Below are 20,971 nucleotides of genomic sequence, written 5' to 3'. Positions count from 1 at the left end.
TTATCAAATTCTTGTGATAGTCTTGAGTGACTGAGCAATTAATTTGTTTTCCAAGAACAATTGCTATTTTTCTATCTGTTCCCCCAAAAGATGTAGAACAAATGTATTCAGCAAAAAAAGGTGAAATATGTGTTTGTGTTCGCACTTGATTTTGCTTGTTCATAAATAAAAAATTATCTGTAAGGACAGTAAATTAAAAACTCAGGGAAATAACCCAGAAAATAGAACAAAAAAATGAGTAATAGGAGAGAAAAATTATGAAAATTATAAGGCCCAATATCCAAACAATAAGCTACAGTGAAAGAGCATAAAATGTCCCAAAACTAAAGGTCATGACTGTTTAGCTGAGAATGCCCAAAGTATATCATCCTGAAATTTCAGAATACAGAGATAAAACCCCAAATGCTTCCAAGGAGAATCAAATAAAATCACACACACAATCAGGAATAAGAATGTCTCTGGATTTCTTGGCAGCAATAACTTCAAATTTTTGAAAGAAAATTATTTCTAATTTGGCTCTACATTCAGTTAAATTGTCAATCAAGTGTGAGGATACAATAAAGACATCTTCATACATGCAAGGTCTCAAACTTTCTCTCTCATGGAATTCTTTTTCCAGGACAGAGAGGGTATGTTCCAACAAAATGAGATGGAAAATCAAGAAAGAGAACAGAGACTTGAGATCCAGGAAACAATCAACGTAAGAAAAGAAGCAAGGCAAAAGGAAGTATTAGTGTGATGGCAGAGGCAGCCTTAAGACAACATGAGCAGCAAGTCTGGAGAGGAACCAATCTAGGCTGGGACAAGATGGGAGACTTTAAGAGAGATGTCTCCAAGGGGGAGACTATGTGGAAAATAACCTGAGAGGTTATTTACTCTATAAAAAGAAAAAAGTTATAAAGAAAAACACAGTATAGAAAAAAAGCAGGGAAAAAAAGAGAAAAAAGCAGGAAAAAAATTAATGAATAAAGAATATTTATGTTATTATAGCTATAAAATTATCAAATATTGTTTTAACCAAAAATTGTGATACAGAGAGTAATAAGGGTGAGGATCTGGTACGGAGTGGTAAAACAATATGGCAGTATTAGCATATTAATTAGAAATAGAAGAAAGAGTTAGAAGAGTTCCAAGCTTTCGCTGTGGAGAAGAGGACTGTTTTTTTTTTAATACTTTTAATGCTATTTGTCTTTTAAAAGTAAGTGCATATATTACTTTGATTAAAAAAAAAAAAAAGAAAAGCTAGTATATTGAGAATGTGCCAAATAGTGTTCTAAACTCTTTACATTTATTAAATAATTAAAACTTCACAACAAACCTATAAAGGAGGTGCTGTTTTATCCCTGTTTAAAATGAGAAAACTAATAAGGCCCCGAGAGACTAAATAATTTACTTAAGGTCAAAACACAGAGAAAGAGGCACAGCCAAGATCTGAACCCAAGCAATATAATTCCACAGCAAGTATTCTTAATATAGTGTCATAATATTATACTAAATTGTCCTATCAAAAAATGAAAATTTAAAAATTCTTGTTCAGTAACAAAAACTGTGTTTCACAAACAGGAGAATCCTATTGAAAATGCTACTTCTGTGATCTTTAGTCAAGAGCCCACCTTGCTACAATACTGAAGAAAGATTCTACATTTTTGTAAAATAAATAAACTCAGACTTATATTCTGTGTTCAAAACAAGAAGCATCACTTCACTTAGGTTTTCTACTATGGCCTTCTCTTGTCCTTCTAACCTTATACTAACAGTTGTCCTTTATTTATGCCTTTTTATTTTAAGCCACTCCTTTTTGGGGAAAAGGACATATTACATATAATGATATTGTAAATGAAAGAAAGTTTTATATAAAATTTAAACTTGTTTACATGAAAAAAGTAACCAATGGGAAATACATTTGCTATGTGAATGACGAAAAGGTTAATATTCTTAACCAAAGACTCACTCATATTAAAAAGACATAAACCAATTTTTAAAAAGGCAACACTATGAACAATTAACAGAAGAGCAAATTCAACCTTACTAGTAACAAATGACACAATTAGGAACGAGATATATACTGTCTCCTCTACCTAACTGGTAAAGATTAAAAATCATTATAATAACAGTGCCAAAGCTGCAGTGAACCAAGCATACTCATACAATGCTTACGGTAACATTAACTGGTATAGCCTTTCTGGAGAGGAATTTGACAATATGGGTGAGAACATTGTTCTACTCATCTATCCAAGAAAATAACTTAAAATGCAACAATGCCAGTAGTCAGTGAAATATCAGAATCAACTTATGCGCTCCAGAATATTGGTGGGGGGAGGGGATGCTTACAAATACTATGATACAGCTAAATCAAATGAAATTCTACAGTCCTCAATAATGTTTTAATAACAGAGAAAAATTCTCATAATTAATGAAAGCAGAATACAAAACTGTGCTTATACCGAGACTGTAATTGTGTCAGATAAACCCATATACCTAAAGAAAAATCAATCAAATGTTAGCAGTTATGTTCTCTGATGACAATGTGTGCAACTTTTTTTCTTCCTTGAGATTATTTTTATTATCCAAATTTTCTTCAGGAAACATGAAATAATTCTACAGACGAAAAAAGCGAAGTTTGTGTGTAGAGCAGTTTCACATACCTTGGTGGCTGTTACTGATGTAGCCAAGTTTGTAGTTTTGGAAGAGGATCCATTAGAACTTGCTGGTGGTGTCTGAGCCACTACAGATTTACTGTTTGTACTGTTTGTTCCATTAGCAGCACTAGTGGAGTGGGAGAAAGTAAATTTGAAGCCACCAGAAGATGTCCTTTTGGGAAGGTTTTCCTTGTCTTCACTTTCCTTTGCTAAAGCAAATGTAAAAATTTGAATATCAGTAAATATTGCTAAGTCAAAGCATCTGAAAAGAACAATAATTTAAAAACTTATAAAACAGTGCCTTTGCTTTTCTGTAAGAGCTAAGAGGGTAGAGCATGATGTGTACAGTGATAAGTCTTTATTAGCTAGAGTCTTAGAAATCTCAGGATTAGAAAGAAACTTCAGAGTCATATAACAGATCAGCCACCGTATGCTAGAATTCCACACTGCTATATCTAGGACTCTTCCAAGGACTCACTAGCTGTCTGACTCTTCCTTTCATTGTCTCTCTGCAGCTTCCACTCACTGACTCTACACTTCCATACTCATTGTGAAAACCTAATAATCTCTCCCACAAGTCAATAATATTCCAAATGCCTAAAGAAAATGATTAGGATCATGTTTATCAGTCATTTATTTCCTGAATATTCCAGGTTCCTTTATCTGTTTCCTTTATGACAAATGTATCTACTATCCTTTAACATCTGGCTGCCACTAGTTTTTTTTTTTTTTTTTTGCGGTACGCGGGCCTCACTACTGTGGCCTCTCCCGTTGCGGAGCACAGGCTCCGGATGCACAGGCTCAGCAGCCATGGCTCATGGGCCCAGCCGCTCCATGGCATGTGGGATCTTTCCGGACCGGGGCATGAACCTGTGTCCCCTGCATCGGCAGGCAGACTCGCAACCACTGCGCCACCAGGGAAGCCCTGGCTGCCACTATTTTTGATTATATTTCTTAACTGGATGCAGTACTTCAAGTATAGCCTCACTGCCTCTTCTGACAGTACTCAGGGCAGGGCCTGTAATGAGTAAAGGTAGAAGAATTTGGCTACCGAAAGGTACCTATTCCTTAGGACATTTTAATAGGCTATTGTGATCCCCCAAGCTGAAATAAATAGAACTTATGGCAGTGATGAGTGGAAAGTGAGTGAGGCTGGTAGCAAGTTTCAAGGAAAATGTAATAAGAAATTAATGAAACACTAACTAATGAGAAATGCCTTTAGAAAATCACACGTTGAAAATCACAAACTAGGAACCTCCCTGGTGGCACAGTGGTTAAGAATCCACCTGCCAATGCAGGGGACACGGATTCAAGCCCTGGTCCGGGAAGATCCCACATGCCGTGGAGCAACTAAGCCTGTGTGCCACAACTACTGAGCCTGAGCTCCAGAGCCTGCGAGCCACAACTACTGAGCTCGCATGTCACAACTACTGAAGCCCGTGCACCTGGAGCCCTTGCTCCGCAACAAGAGAAGCCATCACAGTGAGAAGCCCGCACACCACAACAAAGAGTAGCCCCCGCTCGCCACACCTAGAGAAGGCCCACGTGCAGCAACGAAGACCCAACACAGCCAAAAGTAAAAAAATAAAAAAATAAATAAATTTTAAAAAGGGAAAGAAAATCATAAACTTATATATAAGTCTAGGAAATGCTTTTGCCTTTCAAGATATAAATTTTTGAAACATTTAAATTATATAATTAAAGTGATTGGTTCTTCTGAAAAACACTAGTAAGATCTTAGTTTTATAAACAAGTTAAACATATTTGAAAGACAGGAAATTTTGCTGTTACTTTTTCGCTCTTGACATTTTATGCATTTTTTTTTTTTTTTTTTTTTTTTTGAACATTTATTTGTTTTGGCTGCTCCGGGTTGGGATCTTCAGGTGCGGCATGCAGGATCTTTTTTTTAGTTGCAGCATGCGGACTTCTTAGTTGCGGCCTGCAGGCGAGATCTAGTTCCCGACTAGGGATCCAATCTGGGACCCCTTCACTGGGAGCATGGAGTCTTACCCACTGGACCACCAGGGAAGTCCCTTGACATTTTATCTTTATGAAACTTTTATAATAATTTAAAAATTTCAAAGAGTAAAGTACTTCTTTCTTTAAGCTTAGTTTCTCCAGCTGTATATGACAGAGTGCTCTGCAAAGTTTCTATGGATCTATATGATCTCTATTATTATTGAAGATTTCAGTATAGAAATAAAAGCACAACTGTTCACAGAAGGCAAAGTATAGACAATGCAATTTATAAACAGCAAATGAAGAGAATCACAAAATGGCAAGTTTCAAGAAAAACATTTTAAACACATTTTTTTTTTTTTTTTTGCGGTACGTGGGCCTCTCACTGTTGTGGCCTCTCCCGCTGCAGAGCACAGGCTCCGGACACACAGGCTCAGCAGCCATGGCTCATGGGCCCAGCCCCTCCGCGGCATGTGGGATCCTCCCCGACCAGGGCACGAACCCGTGTCCCCTGCATTGGCATGCGGACTCTCAACCACTGCGCCACCAGGGAAGCCCCATAAAATGTTTTGAAAAATCAGATTTGAAAAAAATGATAATTTTAAAAGGTTTTGATTTAGCATAAAATTCATGTCTTTCATGCTTTATAAACTATTATCACAACTTCACAAACAACTGAATAATTTCTATACTAAATAAGAGAATGAACTAATCAAAAATTCAAAATTTTAATACCCTTTTTAGTCTCCATGAATTTTTCATAACTATCTGGAAAATCATCTTCTGCCTTCGATTTTTCCACTGGTGCCACAACTGTTTTCCCTTCCTCCTCTTCATCTTCATTAAACCACATTTCTTCATCCTCTTCCAATGCCTTTGCATCTCTGCGAAATCTGTTACTACGCAATATAGATGGTACACTGTAAGAAATATATCACAAATATTAAGTAATGATTTAAAATTCCTGACCAGATTATATGAGAATATGTATAACCAAGAGGAGCTGAAATAATTTTAACTGAGTATAACTTATATCATAATCACCTCAGTTGCAATATAAGACGTAACCAGAAACCAGAGAACACTCCAAGGATGTTTGTACACCAACCTAAAAATTTATCTTGAGTTATGATATGGAGCAGTAATCTTTCATACAAAAGATTCAGTGTAGGGAGAATATACTACCCTCCTACACAACCCTGTACTATCTAATGATGGAAAGAAAATTCCTGGGTAAATTTCATATGTAAGATCAAACTACACATGATTTTGAACATAATTTTATAGGCTATAAATGCAATATACTTAAACAATACCTGTTCAGTTTCTGATTTTGTCTGTCTTTTTCTTGCTCATATTTAGTCTTCAATCCTTTGAATGTCTGAACATATTCAATCGATTCAAGTGCTTTATAAAAGTTTTCAACTATATGTGTAGTAAGAGACTTGATATCTTCCTGTATAAGCACAAAATTTATATTTCAAATATAATACAATGCTTGTTAGAAGAAAAACTTAAAAAAATTTTTTTATAGTTCCAAAGCTGATCAAAAAAAAGGTTTTTCAAAATCATCTTCCAAAAATAAACGTCCTAGTTTCTTTATACATGAGCCAGGACTCCACAGAACACTTGGAAAAAAGGAGAAGCAATTCACTGAAGCCCTTTTGGGGGGACTATAAAGAACATTTGAAGGTAAATGCATTTAGTTTATGTTGTCTATTTTTTGCATTTACATAATAGCACTTTACAATTTAAAAAGCACTTATCACATACAATTTCACTTGATCCTCATAACAATTCTATAAAACAGGTTTTATTAACCCTATTTTACAGAAAGGGAAAATTGAGGCTATGAGAGAGACTGGATGCACACCTAATTAGAAAGCAGATGTTGAAATTATATTTTCAACAAACATTGAAAGATATTATTGATGACGCCTTGTTTAACTATCAAAACAAGATAAGCCTTACTTAAAAAATAAACAGATTCCTCTGACTATATCACATATACAAATTTGGTAAAACAACTTGAATTCCTCTTGTATATTTCCACAGTTCTCTAGTGGTGTAATTTTTGTGAAATAAACTGATAGTAATAAATTTTAAATTCTAAATGAACCATTTTAAGTGATCACTGCAAATGAATGGGTACAAAGCAGGCTCATTATTAAAAATAAATAAGTTGTTATTCAGGACTAATACTGGTATGATATATACATGCCACTTCCTTAAAAGATATACCATAACCTGGTTGTATTAAGGACTGTTATATCTTTAAACTAGTTCCCCTGAACATCTGAATCAAAAAAATATACAAAGGAGAAAAATTAGAAACCTAGGTAAAATAGTTGTGTTACACATTGAAACAAAAAAAGGTAAGTTTTGGGATTCAATGTACATTTATCAACCACTCAAAATTATTTTCAGAAAAACAAATTCAATCATAGGAATAGGGATGGGGCTGTGAACCTTACAATTCATTTTATCCATATCTCAACAAAAATTTTAAAGGAAAAAAAATATATAAAAGTTAATCTCTAATTCATAGAACAGTACACTGTGAACCTGGGTTCAGATTCTTTGTGAGCTAGTCAATCATGTTCCCTTTTTTACAAGGCTAAAGACAGTACTCCTATCTTCTTCATCCTTTTTGCAAACCATACTCTTGGCAAGCAACTACTCTAAGAAAAACAATCTAGTCAGCCAAATAATCTTTACGTGAGAATACTGTGTCATCAGTACAAATATGATTTGTAAGAAGCAAAACTAGAGAATGAATTTCTAGCTTTGACTTTCTTTTTTCAAGTTTTTTCTAACCATGTGGCCATTTCCTCCAGTGGAATCATTTCAGTGTGTGGGACGGTAAATTTATCTTACCGGTTCTTCAGTTATTCATCTTATCCCTGGTATTCACACAGAGCTCTCTCCAGATCTTTTTATGACAAATCTTTTGTTGCCTGAATGAGACTCAAGACTGAGCTGCACCATATCTTCAAGCCCTGCCTGTGCTCCTAACCAAATGAATGCACCTGAATAGGTCAGCTAATCACTTTGGGTGTCTCAAGCCCTCGTCTATAAAATAAGGCAGTTGGAGTAGTTCACCTAACTTCTCAGATTCTTCAACTTAAAATTCCATAACATCCTACGTTTTATGCATTTTGTATCAATGTCTACCAAGGGAATTATTTTTCAATCTTTCTATTCATTTTTATCATTACCCTTACAAGAGATCACAGAGATCACATGAATAGCATGCTTGAGTGAAATGTCCAATATGCTAAATATCCTGAAACATTTGGCAAAAAAATGGAACTGAGAAGAATATAGCATAGACGCAGTTTTAAATACTATGCTGAATTTCACAATTTAAAATATTAACATCACTAAATATATAGTTATTTTAATTTACTAAGAATCTTTTAATATAAACTTACCACTCTTATAAATTCAAATAACTCAATAACAGCTGAATTCAATAGATTGTACCGAGTTCCATTATCCAGAAGAGCATTTATAACTGGCTCAAAAAGATTTCCCTTGGTGATGTAACGATTGTAAAATTCATCTTTAAGGCCAATTATCCGCCTCATAAAACGAAGAGCACCTAATTAAAAATAATACAGGGAATAAGTTGCTAATCTTACTAGTATTAATTATTATACAGGTACTTTTACATAAAGCAATGTATATGTTCTTCTAAAGTAAAAAGCAAAACTGCAGTAAGAACAATTGGATTTTGTGAAAAACAGAATTAGGGAAAAACCAACTCAAAATTTGTACAACTTGGGGCGAGAACTAACAAAAGCCCCAATAATTGGTAGGCAGACAGCTACAAGGCAGAGAGATTTAAAAATACATAAAAACCATACAACACAAATGCCGGCACTACTTAGAGCAGTGCTGGTGGATGTGGAGACAATGCAGTGAAGGCAGCTCAGAGTCAGTAGGGGCTGTCACTGAGAAGGGGACAGGAATTGTGCAACCTGCCAAGAGCCGAGACTGCCTTACCTATCTGGGGGACAGGGCAAAGAGGGGAGTGGGGGCAGCTTTGGAGGTAGGTGCTTCTTTTAAGTTTTCTGAAAATACAGCCAAAGGGGCTCCTGCTACCAGTATACAGGAGAGCCAAAGGTTTTTCTACTTTTCTGATGAAAGCTATTCCAGTTCTCTTTGCCTTGGGAAAATCATCTGTGAACCAACACTACCTCTGGATTATAATAACATCACTCCCTTGTTTACCAATTGCTTGTGAGCTGTTTAACCTTTGGTAAACATGTACTGTGGCAGATCACACTGTATCTGTAAAAGAATGTCAGAGTAACAAATAAGCAGTATAATTTGGCTTTTTACATTTTAGAATATTGGAAAGAAAATTTCCCTTTAACTAGTCTTTTCCCTAGCTAAACATATTTCACAATATTATTGCTAAAACCTTTATGGAACACAAAATACTGTAATTTCAATCCCTTATATTTATGTTTTATCTTTTAACTTGTAACTTCTCTCCCGAGTAGTTTAATTTATTCTACAGATAGCACTAGCCACATCTTTTAAAACACAAGGTTTCTGATTTTATAAGTCACTCTCTCATTTTAACCCTCTGTTCACAGACCTAAGTTATTAAAAGAAGTTGTGTCTGTCCAAAGAGGTTCTAAATATTATCTGAAAATAAAACAGAAATAGGCCACATAAGGTATAAATGTATGATAACTGTAAGACTAAACAGGTGCGGACAGAACTGCTAGACTTAAAACATCACCTCTTTTTATGGCAGGATAAGAAATAGTTTTCCTAAGATTAAAAAGACTGAAGTATTGCCAAAGACCTGAGCAAACAGGCACTTTCAGACACTGCCTGTGAATGAAGTAACATGCACACAAAGCTATAGTTAAAACAGCATTGTTTATAATAATGGAAATCTTGAAGCAATATAAACATTTAAATACTGGAGATTTGTTCAGTTATATCCATTTAAATGTGACCATTCTGCAGTCATTTCAGAAAGGACTACTTATAGAAAGCCATATAGGAAAACCTAGTATGAGAACATCAACTGTTCCAAAATTAATATAAAAATTTAGTGTAAATCCAGTCAGGATGAACTGGATAAAGTTGTATTTAAGTTACTGTGGAAGAACAAATGTCCAAGAACCAAGAAAATTATGAAAAGAAAATTGAGGAGGTACTTAGCAGATATTAAACTTTACAACAGAGATACTATAATGGCATAAGAATAAACTTTCCCGTTCATTTGATCTAGTGAAATAAAAGGATAAATGGTTCAGAAATAAGACACAAGTATATATGGTAACTTACTGAATACCAAAAGTGATATTTTAATTCAGTAAGGAAAATACAGTTTATTTAATAAGGTGTTAGCACAATTGGCTATACATCCAGTAGAAAAGAAAGCTAGACTCTCACTTCAAACCGTATGCAAAAACAAATTTCAGATGCATTACAAATATAAATGTACAAAATAATAAAAAATATTAGAAGAAAATTGAAGAAAATATTTGTATAAACTTAGGACATAGGAGACTTTCCTAATAAGGCAAAAAAACCCGAAAGCCATAAAAGAAAAATAAGACATATTTGTCATCATAAAGAATCTTATAGCAATTATATGCAAAACAATGCCATAAATAAACGTAAAGACAAAAGACAAATGAAACTGGGACATTTTTTTCCCCAAAACGTGATAACTGCTAATATCTCTAACATACAAGAGCTCTAAGAAAAAGATAAAAGGAAATTCACAACAGACAAAATGCAAAAGCACTAAAATGTGAAAAGATGTTATCAAGGAAAATGTAAATTAAAACACAAACAGAATACATTTTCCATCATCAGCTGGATAACATTTTAAAAAGCAGTAAGAATGAGTGCTATTCATTGAGTGCATTCTTCATGTCAAGTGCTTCAATCTTTTGGGAAAGTAATCTGGAAAGTAAATTAAAATTGAAAAAGGATATATTAAAATAAATAAACATTTTGCTCTGGTAATCCCAATATAGGGAATCTATCCTATGGAAATAAACAAGTAAAGAAAGATTTATGTATGGGTTGGCCAAAAAGTTCGTTCGGGTTTTATGGAAAAACCCGAATGAACTTTTTGGCCAACGCAATACTAGGCTATATTTATTACAGTGCTATTTGGAATGGCAAAATACCAAAACAATCTTGTAATCCATGCAGTGGAGAATGGTAGAATCAGTTGTGAAAGAGCCACTCTATGAAATGTTACTCAGCTATGTTTAGGAAAAATATTAGTTCACACCATATCCAATAACCTAGATTACGGGGCTGAGATGTGTGTCAGCATGATCCTGTTTCTATAAAAATAAAACATGAAAACCTACACATGTGTGAATGTTCATGTAAATTTGCACAGGTATGGAAAAAGGAATGGAAAAGAAGTAGTGCAGGCAGTTAACAGTGGCTATTTTAAAGCCTTAAAAATAAAGGAAGTAGTAGGGAGATGGCCATGGCTCACGGGCCCAGCCGCTCCCCGGCATGGGGGAACTTCCCGGACCAGGGCACAAACCCGTGTCCCCTGCATCGGCAGGCGGACTCTCAACCACTGCGCCACCAGGGAAGCCCTAAATGTTATATTTTAACTATGATTTTCACGCTCAGAAAAAACCCACAGGGCTCTTTTTATTTCTAGGGAGAAGGTTTCTTTACCTCTATCAGCAGGTGAAACTATGAGAGGAAAGTAAAGTTAGGGTTCACCAAAAATCAACATTTAAGCAAACATCAGCATTTAAGTTTGACTTTTATTGGTCCAAGTGGTCTACTGAAGAGACCATAAGTTATTTTACATGTTCAAATAAATAACCTGAGTTATACAAATACATTTCAAGGCCCATATCTCAAAAACATAAAAAGAGTCACTACTAAATGACAGTTTGATGAAGCATATGTAAAAGACAGCAGGAGTGGTTCTATTAGTGAAATGTCATTGCACATGGTATTATGTCACAACTGAAACTAAATGTGAGCAAAATGTGGGTGGGGGAAGCACTATGACCTACTCCTCTTGTCCTTTAAATAAAAGAAAACAAAAGATTAGTATTTCTTGCAATCATCTCTTTAATAGCATATGCATTTGCTAGAAAAAAATAATTCCACATGGGTAACTCAGACTTTTCTATTAAAGATGCTGTTCCATAAAACATTTTGTAAGAATGTTCATTGAAACTGTTACTTACACAAGGCCAGGAAAGTGTGCTTTGAATTCATCAAGACCAAGACTCTTCTTAGCAAGTCCTTGTTCATAATATAGTTTTTTATGTGATATGTGTGATGTTCCACACAAAATGTGAGTAGCTCTAAAATTAAGGCAAGCAGCTGTGCTGTTTGATAATTATCTACAAAGAAAGTCATCACATGAAAATAAACGTTGCAATATATCTGAGCAAAGAGAATAAAGTGTACATCCTGTATTTTAGAGCAAAAGTAAAACTGTATTTTCTTCTCCTTTTTGTATCAATTAAAGAAGCTATAGATTTTTATTTTTTCATTAGGTAGACTCTCCAGAAGTATTAGCAGTTTTACCTACTAAATAGATATTCTAAGGCTCTTATATAAAATATTTAATAATGTTAAATAAAAATGTACAAATATGATAATAAAGCCCTCACTGCATTGAGATTTTCTTGGTAATGTTTCCTTAATACGTGCTGTCATTAATATTAATGGATCTATAAAAGGGTCCACTGCACAGTAAAAGAGGAAATACCTTAAACTTTTTGACTGAAGTGGTATAACACAAATTTCCCAAGAAAAATTAATATGCTTTCTTTAAAGACTTCTTTAAGGAAAGGACTTTTTTGGCTGTTTGAATATTAAGTGAAAAATATTACATCATGATTTTAAAACAGTAATCTTTTTAACATCAAATCATATCCATGAGAGGCCTACTGAAATATACCAGCTCTTTCTTCCTCAAGAGGCTTTGGTTTACACATTCATGGAGTGATTTAAAATTGCTTCTTGAACATCATAATTGAATGTATAGGTAATTACCCATACCTACTGTAAATATTTTAGGCAAGAAAATATTAAGCTGTGAAGAAATTATGGAATCACAGCCTTAGAGAATAGAAAAAATAACTGACGTCATCAAATCCAACTATTTTATTTTTCAAGAAGACTACACAAATAAATATTTTGTGGAACATCACATGATACTATCAGGAACAAATCAGCAATCTTTTTAATAAGAGAATGACCACCAAGTATACAAAATACAATTCTGGCATTTCAAAGACCTTTTCTACTTTAAATGTAAGTAAAGAGTTCTACTCGTTTCAGACCAATTTGTACAACAGCCATCACCACAGCCAGTATCTGAACTAGCTCCTCACCATTAAAATAAATTCTCTAAATTTCTCAATTCCCAAATTTTATTTACAAAAGATCTTGTAACAGTGATCTGTAGTGTTAATTAAATGCCTTGTTTTCATTTTTCCAAATTAGGACATGAAATTACTCATATCTCTAATAATCCAATCTCTGAACTGCTTCCTAATTTGAAACTGGCTTTCCTGGAGCTTTGATGAGACTGGTAGAAAAGACATGAGGCCAGGTAAACACAGCATTATTTTCCATACTAACAGGCCAATACCTGATACATATGTCCCAAGTAGAAGCAACCATGTTTATACTCAGATTCATGAACGATACCTACGCATAAGACTATTGATGAAGACTAGTTCCTAACTGATTGGCCTTAGTTTACTAGATTTACAAAATAAGAATGAACTAATCCTCAACTTTCAGACACCTCCTTAAAAAAAATGTCAGAAAACAAGCTCTAAATTTACAGAGAAAAACAAAAGTTCAACTGGGTTTTTCATCTTTTATATTGGAGAAAGTGGAATTTTTTTTTTTTTATTCGATACGCGGGCGTCTCACTGCCGTGGCCTCTCCCACTGCGGAGCACAGGCTCCGGATGCGCAGGCCCAGCGGCCATGGCCCATGGGCCCAGCTGCTCCGCGGCATGTGGGATCCTCCCAGACCGGGGCACGAACCCGCGTCCCCTGCATCGGCAGGCAGACCCTCAATCACTGTGCCACCAGGGAAGCCCGGAATTTTTTTTATTTAAAAAAAATCTAGTTTTGGATTTTGGGGATGAAAATATGTCTTTCCTAGTTTTGTATAAGTGCATTATATTCTGAATAGGAAAAAACTTACAGTTTGCATTAGTTCATAAAGTATGAATGTACACTTACCGGGACAAATCGTGCTGTTTTTGTTAGATCCAACTATATTATCTAATAAAAAAAATTAAAATCAGCGACTTCAGTAATAATATCTCACACTTCCCTAGCACTTTACAACATACAAAGCATATCTCTGATCATAACCTCATTTTACCTGCGTAATAACTATTAAGAATTAGTAGCTTCAGTCAAATATTATACCTCTATCTGAAATCTTTTAGAGAATTGGGTACAGATGAAGAATTATTAAAAGACAGTATCATAAGTATTCTGACAAAATAACACAGATTTTAACAATTAGTCACTTATGCTTTGAATTTTTAAAAAAATAAGTATAACATTATGATTAACTTTTGATTCCTAGGCTCACATCTTAGAGCACATTTATGTTAGGAAACACAAGAATGTATATCAGAGCATTGTTTGTAACAGGAAAAAGCTAGAAACAACTTAAATATACATTAGAAGCAGGATGGCTAAATTACAACATACTCATACAAAAGAATACCACACAAGAGTTAAAAATAAACTCTAGGTATCAATATGGATAGATCTCAAAAAAATCATTGGGTAAAAAGGAAAAAAATGCCCAATAATGTGTACAATGTTAAGTCAATTCATATCAAGTTTGAAACTGTGAAAAATAATACCACATTATACATGTCACAATAATATAAACAAACAGGGGTGATAAACTCCAAATTCAGCATTTCTTGAGGGATAGGGGGGTAGAATGAAAATGCATAAGAAACTATGTGTAATTTATTTTCTTTTTAAAAAAACTGAAAAAAATATGATAAGTTAGTTTTGATAGAGCCAACAGAAAGTATGTATCTGTGATGCTATCATCTAAATATTTCTGTACGCTGGAAATGTTTTATTTTAAAATGGAAGTTAAAAATGCATTTGTTTTAATTTACATAAATGGAACCTTTCTGCAAAACATTCTGTGACATGCTTTTTTTACCCAATTCATATTTTTGAGAACTAATCAGTCGATAGATCAAAATTCAATTATTTTAACTGCTAAACAGTATTCCATTATATGAATATACTACATTTTCTTCATTTCCTACAATGCACAATGCAACAACATCCTTGTATCTGTCATGTATATGCATAAATGTCCCCTAGGATATAAACTCAGAAATGGAATTGATAGTATTATGTAGGGTGTACAATTTTATTAGTTTGGTAAACATTCTCTTAACTGACTTCCTCTTAATTGACTTAATAGATTAGCCAACATTTTCTGAGAATATGCCCCCCCAACATATCTCATTTCACCAAGCTGAGCTGTATGCTTATCAAAGTCAGTCCTTTGTTTACACAAGTTATATTTGGTAATATAATTACATAATTTAAATACTGCAGACTGATGAAATGCCACAGAACTGTAATATCTATGGCTAAGTTGAATACAGCAGACGTCAATTTAAAAAATGATACCAACTTAGTCATACAAAACTATGAATACTTAAGTACTTAAAGGAAAGTACTTAAAACCATAGTAGAATTCTACACTCAGACTGCTTCAAAAATATGTTTAGGTTTTCTCTCCACTATAATAAACTGAGACCAGAAACTGTAGCCGCTGAGTTACGGGTGCAACTTATGTAATGCAATATGGAAATACAATAAAAAAAAAAAACATACAAAAAAAAAAAAAAAGCCTTGACCCTATACAAACTATCAGTAAATGAGCAGCATCTAAAGTAAATGTTTATAAAGTTTATTTTTAAAAATTATTCTCTGCTTTAACCAACTTTTTTGATTAACCTAATAACCTGATCCTTATGTTTTGAAATTAGAGAGTTTTTACTGTATTGCCAAATATGTCTCCAAAATGACGGTTACCTTGGATTTTGTAGGCAATATATTCTCTGCACTTACTCACTCTAACATTAACTCTAACAACTTTGGGTACAATCTCCTTCTTTTGGTAAGTGTTTACAGTTCTCTTCCTCAAGGTGTAATACTTTTTGCCACGTATTCTATATCATTCTCTACCACAGACACTCTGAAACAAGGGAAATCACGATTTTATATTGCAGTTTAAAATTTTCAGTAGTAATTTCCCTGTAATAAAAAGCACCAAGTAAAGTGTCTGTTAGTTATAATACTTATCTCACTCTTTTAAAAGAGAAATCATCAGCAGGTAAGTAAGAGGCCCTACCCTTTTCACATTTGTCTTCTGAAGTATTGGTCAAAAGTGGTGCTGTGAGGACATGCATACAATGGTTGTAGAAGAAATTTAGAAATTCACTTTTTTCAGTTTTCTGAAACATACAGGAAAAAAACACTTTATTATCTTTATAATTAATAAAACATCTTCAAGGATTAGCAGTGCACAAACAAGAGATACTTTTAAGATACTGTGAAAGAATCGAAAAAAACTTGTTATATTCACCTTAACCTTATTTCTGCAGAACTGAAAAATCAGATCTATTTCATATTACATGTTAAATAAAAATGAATGTAAGAAAAAGATCAGATAGCATTATAAAAAGTTTTTCCAGGGAAAATTATCTAAAACAATTTTTTTCCAAATATGCGTGTGATCTGAAATGCAATGAAAAATCTATCAATGTGAGAGCAACTTAACCGTTTAAAATTTGAAACCCCAGATTTCACAATGTATTCAAATTTGAAAAAACACCAAGTTGATTTATCAAGCCACTAGAAATGTTACAGATTTTAGATTTTTTTTTTTAATTTTAAGAATTCATTACTTGGAAATTTGGAAAATAATTCCTTTCGGTTTTTTGGCCATTATTTTTTATATAACTGGTTCTATAAACCTGTAATGATTTTAAAATAATATACATTTTCTCAAAATTTGAGTGAAGTCTATAAAGGAGAAATATCCCAGCATTTTGAGATAACCACTATTAATATTTTGCAATACTTCCTTAAGTCCTTTTTTGTGCTGACTCCTTTCACTACGCAGTTAAGATCATTTGGTACATATTTTTTTCTTTTTTATTGTGATAAAAAACATATAACATAAAATTTACCATCTTGACCATTTTTATAGTTCAGTAGTGTTAATTATATTCACATTTCTTTGTTTTAATTCTTAAGATGTTAATATACAGAGGCTAAGGGTCATAAATAGAAGTGCTAACATTTTACCAAGATTTTAGCAGATTACAATCTTGTATTTTGCTGCAAAAACAACTGCTAGAGGAACATTACTGCTACTTGAATTCTGAGTGAACAAATGCTTGAATATTTGTTTTTCAAAACTGTACAAATTTACAAAATTTTGATTTTTACATATATTTATATATTTATACATAACTTATTGTATATAAAATCATTTAAAACTGACTAGACCAAAACGTTTCTATCACAGAGTAATTTCTTACATTAGTTGTAGCCAGCATGTTCTCTGGATCAATTAGAGTACGAAGAAGTCCCATTAACTGAACAGCACCTCCCAGCTCAGGATCAGTATCACAGATCATTTGTTCAATTACTACATTAATGAGAAGGATATCCTGAAAGAAAATGTGTTTCTGTGAGACCTGGTTTGGATATAAGACAAATGTACCAGCTGAAAGAACAAAATCAGAATCATACAGAAAAAAAACAAACAAAAACAAAGAATGGATGAACTTATTTAAACCTTTTTTTCCCCAATGTTTACAAAGTTCTATAAACACACCAGAGCATAAAGAAGCCAACTCAAAAACAAAACAAGACAATGCAAAAATCAGAGCACACGACAGCTTACAATATCATCAACATAGGCAATGGAAAACAAAATCATTTACCAGAAATTCTTGTTCACTGGCGGTTCTAATATATTTTCAGTCTAGGTTTTAGCTTCAGGCATGAATTTAGAAGTTGACTAAACCCAAGATTACACACATCAAGTGACTCCAGAACATAGATTAGTATGTCAGCTTCTAACAAGAAAATCCTTTCTGACAAAAATATGAGAAAAAATAACCCAGTACACAGTTCTTCACAAGAGATAAAAGGGTACACACTGTGTTATATAATGATCTAAAGCAGCCAAACAGACTTATTATTACATTAGTAACATGTTCTTGGGTCTTGATATAAAGAGCTTACAAAGCAGCTTTGCAGATACAAAATTTATTTGCTTTCTGCCTATATTTTAAAAGTAGATACCTTAAGCATTAAAATAGGATACAAAGTGATGGTTCAGGTCGAAGGAAAAAGTTTTGACATCAACTCAGAGGATCTGAGAACAGGTTTATTATTGGGGGAAGAAAGGTAGTAACTGAAGGAGATGAAATAAGAGAACTGCATGGAATGAAGATAAATTTGTTGATTTGGGAGAATTTTGTAAAATAATAAAAAGAAAAGTTCCAGTATAAAGCACATTTTGTAATTATTTTGCTTTTCTAGTCCCTCCCAAAGTTAACATACTGTGTTATGCTAAAATATTTCCCTGTGAAATTGTGATATTAAATGCAATGAAGAACCATCAAAAACCATGTCATAGCAACTTAACTGCTTAAAATTAGAATCTTACCCTCTACCATGTCTCAAAATTTGAACACCAATGAATAATTCTATCATGGCATCAGAAACAATGAAATTTCTTCAAAGAGAAATTATGAAATATAATTCACAGTAATAAACTCAAGCCTCATTTCAGTTAGGAGAAAGAGCAAATTCCACCTTAATCCGCTCCTGTTTCTTATTCTGGTATGTTCAGCAAAGTATATCACATATAAAATGTTAAAATATTACAAAAGGTATCAGCTAGTGAGCTTTCTTCAGAACAATGATATGGTATTTACTTACTTTAAATTCATACCAGTGTGTACAACTTGGATTCTACCAGTTAATTAGGGGCTCAGATAATTTGCTCAATTATATATAAGCAATTACATAAGTTAATTCCTCCTCTTACATAAGTTTATTCATTTAAAACTAGGCAAAAAAATATATATATATAAATGATGAATTTAAGTTACATCTAAATGAAAACACAGTTGCGAGAAAGACTGCTTAAGGTATAGCTCATACACTAAAATATTTCAATATATATACTTTAAAAGCTTTTTACCCTTCTCTCTCAAATGCAGTTTCTTACAAATCCTGCCTCATAAGTACCAATACCAAATTCTGCTGGTCTACAAGCAAAGATAAAAGGGAAATGACCTATGCTGACTGAGAGTCCCATAATCTGGTGACTTGTGGAAGTGAAAAAAGCCAATTTATATATTTCATAGTGAAATAGACTGCTACAGAGAACTATAGCCTTTTCATGAGATCAAAACTGCCTTTCTCAAAGACGTGTAAAACTTCCTTGACAGACAAAGGTATACGCATCATTGAATACTATTCTGTAGAACTTTTTAGGGTACCCAAGCTTGAGAAAGCAAGGGCACAGAGGTCAGTAGGTAAACGGGAACCTTCGGGTTTAAAAATTATGCTTAGAGATGTCTAGAATACACAAGAAGATAACTTGGAAGCCTAGTAAACAGTAGAGGAAGCTTAACTCTAAAGTAAGCTTTTTCAACAGTCTATGACTGTTTGATCTCTAAGAACACCACTGGGTCAGAAAACTCACACTGACAGAAAATAGGCTACAATACAAAATAGAGCCCCGGAGGAAAGGCATCTTCCATTGCCTATCTCAGATGCAGCCACAGCTGAAAATGTCCTAAGGGAAGGAACCTAAGTTTTGGAAGAAAATGGGCAAGGAAAATTCTTTAGAGAACAGAACCAGGGACAGCTGGTTTGGTTAATCAAGGACCTCCAGGGACAATGAGTCTAAGCTACTGATATTCAACAAAAATTTGACAGACCAGTGCATCATAGCTGTGAATGAATGACTGCTGTATGTATGTTCTCCCTTTTCCCAAACAAAAGTAGTTTAATTGTGATGTTGGGGCAGATAAATTATCTTTTTGTTTAAAGGTCCCTGAAACATAAGGAGTCTTATCTGGACCCGAAGAGGACTGCACAACACACAAATATTCTGGACGTGAAGTCTCCGGACTGAATACAGAAGTCTCCCTTGAGGAAAGGGTGAGTGATGAAAGAAAAGTGTATATGGACCTTAGGTAGTTACAGAGATGGGCTGTGGCTGATACTACTTAGATGCCAACTTAGTCTCTATTCTCTTTGTTCTGCTAACAGAGCCCAAGCTTTGTTCAGAGAGGCAATGTACTCAGCTAAAACGCTGTATTTCTTAGTTTCCTTTGCAGCTAAGGGTGATGCACTTCTGGCCAAAGAAATAGAAGTAAAAATTGCTAAATGGAACCTCTAAGAAAGAGCTTTAAAATGAAATAGAAAAGCTTTCTAGCTCTCTCCATTTTGCCCTCTGCCCCCTTTCTTCTCCCTGCTTGGAGGTGGAATAGCAATCTTGCAACCTCAAAGTAACAGACATTAAAACCAGAAGCTCAGGATGACTGACTCATAAGATGAGTCTTCTGGCATCATAGAGCTGTTCCTTGACTGACTGTGACATGAATAAAACAAAATTTTTATTAGGTAAAACTATTATAGGCTGGTTTTTCTTTCTTTTTTTAGGATTAAAACAATTACAATTAACATACTATCTACCCTCTTAACAAATATTTAAGTATACAATATTAACTATAGGTAATATGCTATACAGTACATCTCTAGGACTTGTTCATCATGTAAAAGTGAAACTATCTTTTGACTAATACTTCCCTGTTTCCTCTACTCCCCATCTCCTAGCAAGCACCATTATACTCTCTGCTTCTATGAGTCTATTTTACATTCCTCATATAAATAGTATCATATAGTATTGTGTCCTTCTGTGTCTGGCTTATTTCACTTAGCATATTGTCCCCCAGGTTCATCCAAGTTGTCAAAAGTGGCCAGGTTTCCTTCTTTTATTAAGGCTGAATAAAATTCCACTGTATGTGCATGACAAATTTTCTTTATCCATTCATCTGCAGATGAACACTTCGGTTGCATCCATGTCTTGGCTACTATGAATAATGCTGCAGTGAACATGAAAGTGCAGCATCTCTTCAAGATCCCAATTTAAATTTCTTTGGATTTATATCCTTAGTGGGGCTACTGAATCATATGGTAGTTCTCTATTAATTTTTGAGGAGCTTTCACACTGTTTTCTATAGTAGCTGCACCAAGGTACAGGCCCACAACAGTGCACAAGGGCTC

General features: G+C 33.9%; 1 protein-coding gene across 2 annotated transcripts in view; it reads right to left on the bottom strand.

Moving 5' to 3' along the window:
* Positions 1 to 20,971, bottom strand: part of PPP4R3B (protein phosphatase 4 regulatory subunit 3B) — a 66,069-nt gene that overhangs the window by 9,005 nt on the left and 36,093 nt on the right. The window contains exons 8-15 of one of the 2 annotated variants that reach the window (XM_007465659.1): positions 17,197 to 17,328; positions 16,002 to 16,104; positions 13,835 to 13,876; positions 11,810 to 11,968; positions 8,033 to 8,202; positions 5,915 to 6,054; positions 5,334 to 5,518; positions 2,646 to 2,848 (exon numbers count right to left, since the gene is read on the bottom strand). In XM_007465659.1, coding sequence (XP_007465721.1) covers positions 2,646 to 2,848; positions 5,334 to 5,518; positions 5,915 to 6,054; positions 8,033 to 8,202; positions 11,810 to 11,968; positions 13,835 to 13,876; positions 16,002 to 16,104; positions 17,197 to 17,328 — 1,134 coding nt within the window. The remainder of the gene's footprint in view (positions 1 to 2,645; positions 2,849 to 5,333; positions 5,519 to 5,914; positions 6,055 to 8,032; positions 8,203 to 11,809; positions 11,969 to 13,834; positions 13,877 to 16,001; positions 16,105 to 17,196; positions 17,329 to 20,971) is intronic. The other variant, XM_007465660.1, reaches the window with a different exon arrangement.

The sequence above is a fragment of the Lipotes vexillifer genome, unplaced genomic scaffold, assembly GCF_000442215.2.
Source record: "Lipotes vexillifer unplaced genomic scaffold, Lipotes_vexillifer_v1.1 scaffold77, whole genome shotgun sequence".
Lineage (NCBI taxonomy): Eukaryota > Metazoa > Chordata > Mammalia > Artiodactyla > Lipotidae > Lipotes > Lipotes vexillifer.
This window is presented reverse-complemented; position numbering and strand designations above follow the sequence as displayed.